This window comes from Aythya ferina (genome assembly GCF_964211825.1).
Source record: "Aythya ferina genome assembly, chromosome: 29".
NCBI classification, from domain to species: Eukaryota; Metazoa; Chordata; class Aves; order Anseriformes; family Anatidae; genus Aythya; species Aythya ferina.
In genome coordinates this window covers 1,131,797-1,144,355 of record NC_140326.1, presented here as the reverse complement: position 1 = coordinate 1,144,355, position 12,559 = coordinate 1,131,797, and the positions used below count along the sequence as shown (strand labels likewise).

General features: G+C 41.9%; 2 protein-coding genes across 2 annotated transcripts; one reads left to right on the top strand and one right to left on the bottom strand.

Annotated features, from left to right (window-relative positions):
* Positions 1-2,506: 2,506 nt before the first annotated feature.
* Positions 2,507-3,211, top strand: LOC311424919 (uncharacterized protein; the record flags this gene model as incomplete). Its single annotated transcript, XM_084500441.1, has 1 exon — positions 2,507-3,211. The coding sequence occupies one exon, from the start codon at positions 2,507-2,509 to the stop codon at positions 3,209-3,211; it is 705 nt and encodes a 234-aa protein (XP_084356567.1).
* A 7,857-nt stretch (positions 3,212-11,068) lies between these two features.
* Positions 11,069-12,166, bottom strand: LOC311424932 (feather keratin 1-like). The gene is made up of 2 exons (XM_084500452.1): positions 12,097-12,166; positions 11,069-11,900 (listed from the first exon to the last, which is right to left on the bottom strand). Exons 1-2 carry the CDS (start codon positions 12,139-12,141, stop codon positions 11,529-11,531), a joined length of 417 nt encoding a protein of 138 aa, XP_084356578.1. The 5' UTR covers positions 12,142-12,166; the 3' UTR covers positions 11,069-11,528.
* Positions 12,167-12,559: the final 393 nt, after the last annotated feature.

Genomic DNA, 12,559 nt, shown 5'->3' with positions numbered 1-12,559 from the left:
ACTTGTTAATATCTAATAGAATAAAGAGCTTGACATTATGAATGAAAATTAAATCATTGCAAATGTCAAATTTAAAAATCACTGCCTGATTATGGAAGCAAAATGAGTGACGTTGGTTGGCATATTTTTGAATGATGCTGTTTCATAACAAGGGAGCTTCTAAATCCTGCCCTTCTTCATTTAGTATGATTATAACAGAAATTGCAAGCATTAAGTATTAATGAGTGTTTGTGAAGCAGCTTAAAGTCATTATCTTCTAGGTGCCTGTCATTATTATCAGCAAATCCTGATGACACTTCAAAGGTACATCTATTTAACAATTTAGAGGTCATTTATAGCCTATCTTTTGAAATATTGTTAAATTAGAGAACAACAGATTCGCAAATAATTGTGTGATACCACAGAATTATCCCATTAATAAAATACTATTAAAAGGGATATATTTTAATTTCCCTTTTTTTCTTAAGTGCTCAGTACTTCTGGGATGGGGATTAAAAATAAATAAATAAATAAATAAGGATTGTTTTGAAATGTATTTCTAACTTGCATAAGGTGAGATTCCAAAATAAATTTTCAAGTGGTTATAAGCTTTAGACAGAGACCCCTTTAACAGTTCTGATGGCATCAAAAAGGCCTTTTCTGCTTCTCTAGAGCAGCCATTCTCAGATCAGCCACTCCTCTTTTAACCTGGTGTCATCTGAATTGTCTCAGCAGAGTTGAGTGAATGATGTTGGAAGAGTTTTCAATAGATGAATGCCAGCTCCACTGGGTTTTAGTTAGTATTTATAGCAACAACGAGACTGTATCATTCCCGTATGTCACTGGAAATGCATTAAATCAGACACAAATCTCCCTGCCTGAATTAGTTACAGATAAAACAAAAAGCTTAAAACAAGCTAGAAACTTTGTCATGTCCTATTGCTCTCTTGTCGTTACTAGCAATACAAATCATAGAATCACAGAATCTCCCAAGTTGAAAGGTACCCACAATGACCCATATTAATTCAAACTTCTGGCTCCATACAGGACCACCAAAGAATCCAATCCTACGTCTGAGCGGTGTTCAAATACTTCTTAAACTCCAGCGGGCTTGTTGCTATGAACACTGCCCTGGGGAGCCTGTTCCAGTGCCTGACCACCCTGTCAGTACCCAACCAAAAGACACCAAGGTGGTGTCTGACCACAATACCTATTCCATCAGGAGTGAGCCTGCAAAACATCAGCCCTTTGCCCTGATCTGTCAGAATGTTTACATATCCCCAACAGACTGCAAGAAGAGGACAATAGGAAATGGGCACAAACTGGAACACAGGAGGCTCCACCTGAACATCTGGAAACACTTGAGCCTGGGGCGTGGAACAGATGACCTCCAGAGGTCCATTCCAAACTGAACCCTTCCATGATTCTGTGTGAGGAGAACTTGTGTCTTCTCAGAGCTGAATGTCTAGCTCACATTGGATGACCTTCACCTAGTTCTTGCACATGGCACAGAAAGGGCCCCATGCCATGCAGGTACTATTCCAAACATTAAAATGGGACTAACATGACGCATGTTTCTTGCTCTGGCTTTCAGTCAATGACTGTACAGGATGCAACCCTTTGGATCCAAGTTTCATAAATCCTCTAAAATGAAAATCACAGATAACTGATTGTCATCAACATTGTATCACACCCATAGTAACTCTTGGGAGGGACAGTGCTGACAAGGCAATATGAAAGCTCCCACTATCATGTTTGTTTTGTAACAAATTAGGACCAGAGGCACAAATGATGGCTTAAAGACACCAGCTGAAGAAGCATATAAAAGCTCATGTTACCTGCAGCCCTTCTATCCACTTCTCTTGCCTCAGTCTCTGCAGCAAACAAGGTAAGCATGGTTTCCACTTAGTCTTTCTACTACCATTACTTTTTATTTTTACAATGCTTTTGTCATGGAGATGATTCCTGCATTTGTGATCACAGACTTATGCCCTTTGTTTCATGCTGAAAATCAATCTGTCCAGAGAGAACATCAGGAGTCACTGCATTAGGAGAGGAAGTAAATCTTCAAACTAGAAAAATACAAATACTTGAAGTGTCTTAGGAAGCCTGAATTAACAAATAAGGCAATGAGATTTTTCTCCTATTCATACTGACTTCTTTTTCCCTGGTTCTTATACCTTGAGAGTGCTTCCTCAGCAGTACAAAATGCTGGAGACAGATCACTGAGTAACTCCAGTCTGGCACTAGTAATTTCTCCAGAACAGAATTTCTGTTTCACATCAGATTTTTTACAAAGCTGGTCATGATAAGATTAAAGCTTAAACATAAAATAAGGGCAGTTGATACAAGAAAGAGTTTCATTTGTTATATATGTACATTCACTCTTAACTTCTGCTGATTCAGAAATGCATCCAACACTTAGAAATCTTGGTTCACCTCCTCATAGTGCAGCTCTAAGGCTTGTCCATTTACCTTAAACCTGCTTTCTACTGTGCACTGCAGACTCACAACCATCACAAGAAGGATGTCTTGCTCCATGGAGTCCTACAGACCGTACGGGGTGACCTGCCCTCAGCCAATTGCCGAGAGCTACAACGAGCCCTGCGTGCAGCAGTGTCCCCCCTCCAGAGCTGTGATCATCCCCCCGCCGGCAGTGGTGACAGTCCCGGGCCCTGTGCTCAGCTCTTTTCCTCAGGAGAGCATTGTGGGATCCTCGGGCCCAACCACTCTGGGAGGCTCCTTCAGCTCCCGAAGCAACCTGGGCTATGGGGGCTCCCTGGGCTATGGGGGCCCCTTTGGTTTTGGAGGGTCCCAAGGCTTTGGGGGCTCCTTTGGCCTGGGGGGGTTCCAGGGCTACGGGGGCTCTCTGGGCTTGGGGGGCTATGGCAGCTCCCAGAGCTATAGGGGCTCCTTTGGCCTGGGGGGCTACGGCGGGTCCCAGGGCTATGGGAGCTCCTTTGGCCTGGGGGGCTACGGCGGGTCCCAGGGCTATGGGAGCAACTTTGGCCTGGGGGGCTACGGCGGGTCCCAGGGCTATGGGAGCTGCCTAGGTTATGGGGATGACTTGAGCTACGGGGGCTCCCTGGGCTACGGGGGCCTGTATGGCTCTAGTGGCTTTGGCAATTTTGGCAGGTCCTACAGCTCTGGCCTCTCCTCCTGTGGCATGGGCTATTGCCTCCCTGGTACCAGGTGGAGAAGGTCCCGGCGCGGTAGCTGTGGGTCTTTCTAAGGCCACCACAGCCATGCCCAGAGCCAGCGACAGCCCTGAAGCAAGGACCCTGGCATGGGGACACAGAGCAAGAGCCCTAGGGACCAGCAGCACCCATCATCTGCCGGGGCACAGGGACTGGAGGTGGCTGTGTGCCCAGTGTCCCACTGCCCTGTGCCACAGTGTGCCCTGGCTGCCTCCTCAGCGTCCCCTGCAGCCTCCTGCCACCTCGACTGGCCCTGGGGCCCTGAGCAGGGCACCAGTACCCACGACGCAGTACTTGCATCATGCCTTTCCTCTTGGATCACCTTGAGTTTCTGTATTTGCCTGCTATGCTTCCCTGTCACAATAAAGTCCCGTGGTGTTGCATGTGAGACTCCTTGGTTTTCATTTGTCCCTCAGACTCCTCTGGGAGCAAAATTAACTCCCTAGTGTGCTGAGTTAACTTATCAGAAAATCTGCCCTGCTCCATGTCTTTTCAAATTGTAGAATGAAATTTTAATTGAGATCCTTAAGGCGTCAGCATTGTGTTAATGAATATTTGTTTAGCAATTCAGAAGTCATTATCTTCCCCAAGGTTTAGAACAGGAGGGGTAATTGTTATTGCTCTGAGGATTTCTGGTGACACCTCAAAGGTCCCCTAATCACTACATAATTTAGTAACCAATTACCCCTTAATTTCAGTATTCCTAAACAAACAAGCAAACAAAGGAAGAATCATACATAATTTTCTTATCTAATTTGTTAATTTTTAATGTTTTTGCTGTTATTTACTGCCATTTTTCTTAATGTTAATTCTCCATAGAGTTAAAAAATGAGTCAGGAAAATAATAGAGGAGGTTGCTGGGATTTTACGAGCTCTAAGGAACTGGAACAGCAAGAGATGAAAGGACATTGCCTGTAAGACAGGATTAGATTTCCCCACCTGTTTTACCCACTGTTTGTTAGCCAGGAATGAATATTTAATATTGTTCTGAAAGAAGTGTGGCTAAGGAAAAACACCTTATCAGAAAACAGGTATTACTCACGGTTTACATGTGTCTTTAATTATCTCCTCACTAATTGTTATGGTATGATTTAAATGAAGATCTGCCTGGTACTGACAACTTATAAACTGACAAATTTATCCAAAAAAAAGAGCTCAAAAGAAAAGAAGAAAGGAAAAACATCAGAGGATATGTTTATGATGCACCATAAGTTTAATGAGCAAGAAGTAGAATAACTAAAAAATAAAATAAAATATACAGCACAGGAAAGCAATAGGTTTCAATTTGGATAAAACTAATCATACATTTCAAGGCAATGCTTTACGGTTGGACACCCAATGCCAATATGCAGCAATCAAAGTTACATTTTTCACCTCATTGATAACAGAGAAAGGCATTAAATCAGAAATGCCAAGCTCCTGCAGTCCCATTAGCTCAGGGAAAAGCTGAGGGTGGTCAGCTAGTGTAAGGCCATGGTCATGAACTCTGTCCTGTGTCTGGATCGTGCTTTTAAGCTTCTGGTTCCTTTTCTCTGTGGTTTTTCCTTGGGGCTTTAGCACGGCCCACAGCTCCCACGGCGGTTGTAGCGACGGTAGGACCTCCCATAAAGGCCACCCAGGCCTGAATAGCCAAGGCCCCCAAGTCCCAAGGAGCTTCCAGAGGAGATGGGGACCCCCCCAGCACTGAGAGCATCCCCCACAGCTGCAGACGCCGAGGATCCCACAGTGGTGTTCTGGGGGAAGGAGCTGAGGATGGGGCCGGGCAGGGTCACCACCACGGGAGAGGGCTGGATCACATAAGTTGAGTCCTGGCACTGCCGGACACAGGGCTCGTTGCAGCTGTTGGCAAGCGGGGTTGGGCCACAGGGATTGGAAGGACAGAGGTCATAGCAGGACATGGCTGTGGGATGGAGGTAAATCTGAAACATAGAGAAGACAGTAAGTACAGGAAAAAATTGTAATTATAGTTATGTAACTGAGCTGCTGAGATGCTGGAGAGTACCAAAAGCTAACTAGAGACTGTGGGGAGAAAATAATGATGTGTCAGTCTTGGATCGAAAGGGGATTTCAGTGAAACCCAGACTAGTCTCCATTACAGAGGACAGCTCAAGGGGCAGTTCTGCCTGATCCTGAGCAGTCCCTGGTAGCTCATTTCTCACAATACTCCCTAGGTTGTATAGAACCTGCAGTAGGTAGGAAGTAAGAGTCAGTATTTGTGATGTCCTGACCATACAGTTATGAGAAACTTTGTACCATGTTGTGATTTGTTCCACAATAGAGAGAAGAAGATAAAATTCCTCAGCAGGGATAAGTGAGGAGCATAACCTGATAATGTGGCAGTATCCTCTCCGCATATAAGCTTGCCTCTTAAACAGCAAAACAACAAATATTCTGCCTAACACCTACTCTTCCCCTGTCCTTTGTGCTTATTTCCTCATATATCAGTCTTGAAGAGAAAGCAACTTTCAGCCTGTTTATTAAAGGAAGAAATGGAAGCTGACATTGTCCCATATTATTTGATAAGAAAAAATAGATGGGAGCTGTGCTGATATTTCAGTTACAGGCTACTGAGGTGCTGCTATGTAGATCTAGTGCCAAAGTATACAGAGCATTTTAGAAGGAGACAATTCAAACGTTTTTGATCCCAAAGTATTTAGGCATGGAGAAGGATTATTTTTCCTGGTATCCTGGTGCAAGAAAGGATATACTTTCAATATTGCTCAGCACGCTTTTGAAAAATTCAAGTCCACATACCTCTCTACCTTCAGATAAAGCTCCAAGAGCCAAAAATCTTTGTGCAGGTTCTCCACACCCAATTCTAGTTGCTAAGCAATTCACATGCAGTGATTTCAGCATCTTGGGACTGAATGTTCCAGTGACCCAACTGAAAAATGAGTGATGTCCTGTGCCCAGCAATTGCCACCCTTCAAAGACCAGCTGCCTCCCTGCATGGGAAGAGCTACTTGCAGGTCTCCCACACACACTGATGAAGAGCATAAACCTTAGACTGGTATAAAACAGGCCAGTGTAAAAATAAAAAATCATTCAGGACATAGAAAGATTCAGACTTACCCTTTCACCAAGGAGAATAAAATAGATGTGGATGGCAGCAACTTGCACTGTGCTGGCTTTTATACTCTGTCCCTGAGTGCCTGAGGACTTTTGCTAAAGACTTCTTCTATGCAAAATATTCCCAGCTGATAATTTATTTTTCCTTGCTGTTGCCTTGTTTTAATTTCCTCATCATAACATATGCATTCCACTATAGAAGTTTCTTTTATCTTAAACATCTTATGAGCCCTGTTAATTCCTGGTCAGATCAACTGATTCATCTCAGCTACTAAGGAAATGATTTTGCATCCTAAGGACAATATATGCCGTGCACATCATTTGACAGAGATGAATAAATATATTAGGAAAGATGCATATGATAAAAACTCCCCCGTGACTTCCCCCTTGCACTTTACAAAGACCATAAGTTGCTCACACCTCTGGCTCTGACTTAGAACCGGAGCAATTTCCTCTTAAGCAGCCGTGCAGCTGCACACACTCAGATAACCATGTTGCTACAGAAAACCCTTAGCAGAGTTGATTCCACTTTAGCACCCTCAAAAGTACTTCCAGGGAATTATTATTTAAGGGAAAATATTATTTTACTTCCTTGACTCAGGAGACAGGATGAAAGAGTGTCGGCAGTTTTATCTATTCATTTAACATAAGCTAGTGCATTTCCGTGAAGGAATTTGAGATCCAGGTCTTCAATTTGGAGACTGAGCATCAACATCCTTAATCTAAGGAGTCTGCAGTTTTAACTTTATTCCTACATCAAACTCTAGGAAAAACAGCTCAGGTCAAATTGAGGATGCATGTGAATTTTTGGCTAGTCAGAGACACCGACACTCAAAGTTTTGAGCAGGCTTACCTATGGGGTCATTAAAGTCACAGGTTTTACATGTGCAGCTACATAAATCTTTTCCCCTACCATGTCTTCCAATATTATACAAAATTATACTCCAAATTAATGGTAGCTACCTACAGAAGTGTATAATTTTTTTTTTCCTTTCTTGAAAGCGAATAACTTTGTTTTCATTTTGCATGGTCTTAAAGAATGTTGCAACGTGCAACATTTCAATTTCTTTTTCAAAGACAATTTCTAGATTAAGAAGTAATTGTATACAATGCATAAACAGACTTTAGGGCAGAGATCAACACTCCAATCTCCTACTCCTAATGTTTAAATCACTTAGAGACATGTAAATTATATCTTAAGTGTTAGTATCTTCATGAAGATCTCCTGGGAAATAAATGCTGATTGCACAGTTTTCAAGAACAAAGGTCTTCAGAGTTCACAAAAAAATTTCATCAATGGCTCAGACATGCAAATACTGACTTAACAGAAGATTTGAAGGTGTGTGACATTATTTGAACATAGTTGGTGTTCAAAATGTGACCAGGATTACTGATAAACTCCCAAACTGCATCACATTATATGGCTTCAGAAGCTGGAGTCATTCAATTTTTTCCTCAAAATTTAATCTGTTTGCATAAAATCACATGCTTCAAAAATCTCATTCCAATCATCAGTCACTGGATGTCCTTAGGTATGAGATGACATTACCCATATTGCCCCAACCAGTGACACTACTGTCTGAAGCTCTTCTGTCCCTTGAGATTTATTATTTATTCTCCAATACCCTTACCAATACACACATAAAAACAAACCACTGTGGTATCAGAATGTTAAAATACATATTCCTTTGTAGAAGTAGCTATTTCTTGACCATGATAGAAGCATGTATTAAAAATAAATAAATAAATAATAATAATAAAGCTTATCAAAAGGTATGGTGATGATAAGAGAGTCACAATTTCTCTCCCGAAGGTGTTCATGTGTCAAATTAGCTCCACTGATTCAATCTCATCATCCCAGGAACTTTGGGATATTGCTTATTGGAATATTACAAAGAGTAGCAAACCTAAATCTCGCAGTCACTTATCAGGGATGAAATTGCACACTCAAGTCTTAAATTAAAAGTTCTTGCTGTGACATTGCTCCCATGAACCAGTGTGACCAAAATGTTGAAGAGCAGACAAAATTCCTAACCAAATTGAATTTTGACTCATCCACATCTTGGGAAGGTGGAGTTTGTATTATGGAGCCAGACAGATTTAAAGGATGCAAACCATAAAGATGAAAGAGACATCATGGATCATGGTTTTCATCTAACACCAGGATAAGTCCAGGCAATAAACATAAACAGTAAACAAAACAATTTTACTAGTTGGAACACAGCCATATGCAAAAAGAGAAGAATTAAAAAAATAAATAAAAATGCAAGACCTAGTTAGTAAGTGTGCAAGAATGTCTTGGGTCCTCCAGGGAGCCTGAGAAAGCTATAAAAGCTCTCATCTTTCAGAACCTTTCTGTCTTCTCTAATCCCTGCAGGCACAGCAGACACTATAATTTTGGTTTCAGTTTCATAAAGTTTGGCATTGAAATATGCCTTTACAGACAGCAAGACCAAAGAGAGTGTCCCACTTCCATCCATGGGACCAAATTCTTCAATCTGTTCAGAGATTAACAGATGGAAATTTATCAGTCTAGAAAGAAGATAATGACTTTTTTTTGTTTGTTTGTTTGTTTCAGAGCATGTATACAGTATCATGTGCTATTTTTTATGCTGCTGTTGTAGTCTGGTACTGTGTTATTGCACACCTGCTGCCCAATTACATAAGCCCCAATCTAACATGGGGTGACGTTTCCAAAGCCAACAGAGTAGTAATTTGAAAAGCAGCTTGTCTTGTCTAGAAAATTTATTCAGAACACAATAATCTAGCTCATATTCTGCAGCACTGAATAAAACTTTCACTTTTAGGATGATGCAACATTTGCTGCTACAGTAATTTTATTACAAAAAAAGGCAGTCTGTGATATGAATTAAGGGAGGGAATCATGCTTTAGGTTTTTGTTTGTTTGTTTGTTTGTTTGTGTTAAATAAATAAGCAACATACCAGACCTTTCTCCTTTCTGAATACACAAAGGAAATATCCCAACTTCAGCAAGACTTTATAAGCACAGAGGTTACATCTGCAGAGGGGTTTAATGCAGTCAATTAGATTAAAACTTAACAGAGAGTTGCAGAAGGAGATTACAACAGTAATAAAATGTATTTTTTTAGGGAGCAAAGATGCTGTCTTTCCACCTGGATATGTTAGAGATACTTGAACTCTAGTGCCTTAGCCATGACTCTCCAGTCACATTGCTACTGTGCAATTGTAACTCCTTTGTTGTGCTAGATAGGCAGATTGAACTCCATAAGAGAAAGTTATTTTGCTGCAACTGTAAATGAAGAATGATTTCTTTGGAATGAATCCCCTTTAATCAAGTAATAGCTTCAGCTGAGACAGCAAAAAATCATATTATACATTAAATTCGGACTAGCCTTCTGCTGTATTGTATTATCAAACTGCTAACTTTCTATTCTCTTCTGTTGTTAATTAAGAAAACTTACTCCTTGAAATTATGGATTCTTTCATCGAACTGATGTACCTCCTTTAATTTAGCTTCAGTAATGACTGTAGTCAATATAACTTTGTCAACATCTTTCTCTGGCCTTAATTATAGTTCAGCATCAGTCTGTACAAAGATTCCAAGTAAGAAATTTCACAGATAGCAGGCTGTGAGCTGTGTGGGGAGACAGAACACTGAATCACCCAGAGCTTTCACATAGAACTTTTCAAGTCTATTTCCCTCAGGGACCAAAGCTCCCAGTCTCTAAAGACCTCCTTTATTACAACACAGACAACCATGCTAGGACAAAGCAATGCCATATAAAGTTCAGATCTGCTAGGCACAATGGATAGATCTAAGTATATAAAGACACAGTGAGAAAGGGATAGAACTCAAAATCTTTTAATTTCTCTCTCACAAATACATGTCCCAAGCCAGCAAACTTCAATGGCTAATTCCTTTGCAAAAACATCATATAGCCTTCTCTTCCTCAACTCCACCACTTGCTGGAGTCTGCTCACAGTTGCCAAGAGTTCTGCTGCACCCATCAAGGTGCACTCAAGGGGTTGCAGCAGCTTGCCACCTCTCTCCTTCCACCTTCACCCTTAGCAAGCTCAGGTGCTCTCAAGACAAGCATAAGCACTCCTTTCTTTTAAAGGGTTCCTCTTAAGTATCACAGATAGGTTAAAAAAGTTGCAATCTCCTTCCAGTTTGTAGATCAAACTGTGAACAGATGAGTGGAGGTAACACTTCAGCACCCCCCATAATTTCTAGTGTTCCTCATATTCCTCCAGATTTTCCTCCAGTATCTCTACCCCTCTGCCCTCTTCTTGCTTACATCTACAGAAGGATGAGGAGAAATATGATTTCCATCAGTGAACTTTTCCCTGAATTTAGGCTATTTCTCATTGAAGGGGACCTCATCCTCTTTCTCAGGTGAGCTTATTCCTCCATTCTCATCCGTCTTCGAAGAAATCTATGTCAAATGAACAATTTTTCATAGAAAATTGATATCAAAACAGTTAAAGGGCCCATTTCAATCTCCATAGTGCAATAGGTAAAGGGTGTTTAAAGAAAGTAAGCAGAAACAGCTTGCTTACTTTAAGATTACCTCCTTATGCTACAACAGAAGGCATAACCATTGCAGGGGAACCTCATCTGTTTCTAGCCTTTGACAAATTTTCTTCAGCAAAATTTACCATATATAGAAAAAAAGGAAAAGTTGTCCACAACTGAAATCTGTCTCATTCCCATTTAGCAATTGGTTTGAAGATATTTGCACAATAGTTTCTGGCATGGATGACGTGCAAACAGACCTGTTTCACCCCAGACAGGCTGGAAAATGGGCTGAGAGTAGAAAGAAACACAGGCAGACTCAGAATATGATGCAGCACAAATTTAATGAGGCTGAGGAATGGAAGGAAGCAATGTAAAGTGTAAGGAATACATTTCCAAGGTCCAGTAAGGACAGTACCCACTCATCTCTCTCACAGTGACACACTCAGCAAAATTATATCTTCCTTCTTTGTAACTTAAATGGACTGTACTAATTCAGTCATGCATAACAACTTCTAATAATTACATATTTTACCTAGTCATTATCAAATACAAAAAAAAAGCATAAGACAACAAGACATCTGATCAGAAATATAAAGTAAAGCATAACAAAAGACAAGCAAAGGCCTGATTTTAGGAGATGCCAAGCTCCCACAGCTCCATGCACTTCAGGTGGAGTTGTGGGTGCCTAACATCACATCTGAAAACCATGGCCATGAGCTCTCTCCTGCATCAGGTTGTGCTTCAGCGTTTCTGGTCATTTCTTCATACTTGCTCTTCATGCTTTAACAAGGCCCACAGAAGCCACTGCGGTAGGTGTTGTAGCGACGGTAGGGCCGGCTGTACCCACTGCCCAGGCCTGCATAGCCAAAGCTCCCAAATCCCAAGGAGCTGCCAGAGGAGATGGGAACCCCCCCGGCACTGAGAGCGCTCCCCACAGCTGCAGATGCCGAGGATCCCACAGCGGTGTTCTGGGGGAAGGAGCTGAGGATGGGGCCGGGCAGGGTAACCACCACAGGAGAGGGCTGGATCACCACTGTTGAGTCCTGGCACTGTCGCACACAGGGCTCGTTGCAGCTGTTGGCAAGCGGGGTTGGGCCACAGGGGGTGGGGGGACACAGATCATAGCAGGACATTGCTCTGGGGTGGAGGTAAATCTGAAAAAGAAGGAAATAAATGCCATACAAGAATTGGATTAAACTTCTCTTTAGTATAGCAAACTAACAAGAGATTGCATGGGGAGCAAGATTAAATTTTTGCTCCAGAGTACTTTGAAAAAAGGGTTGAGTTTGCATTTTCTTTAAGGAGACTGCTAAGGAAGGTAGCACTAATGCATTTTGCTCAGTAACTTACCCTGAAGCCTCCGTGGTTAGTAAACTCACCAAGGAACCGGGGCATGTAGCGGTGCTGAAAACCTCGTCGCTCACACTGCAGAGAGTGCCCTAACCACATGGCCATAGTGCTACCCTGGAAAAAGGGAACTTTGAACACTTCCCCTTGCAGAGGCTGCACACAGGAAAGCTATTAGGGCTCAGTGTGCCCTAGAGAAATGGAGACTGATTCTGTAGCCTTCAGAGGAAGGTGCGCAGCTGGAATGGGTAAGACCTGGCCTGATATTCCTGATCCAAGGCTGGCATATTTGCTCAACAGCCAAGAATGACAAGCATCCTACCAAAAGATAATACAGGAAATAATCTTCCCCATATCTTTGTATCGCTTTCTTTCATGCAAGTCCCATCTTGGAGGTCCCTTCTCCCAATTTTAAGAAACTGGAAAATAGAAACTGAAGCACTCAACATTTGTTTGACAAGAAATG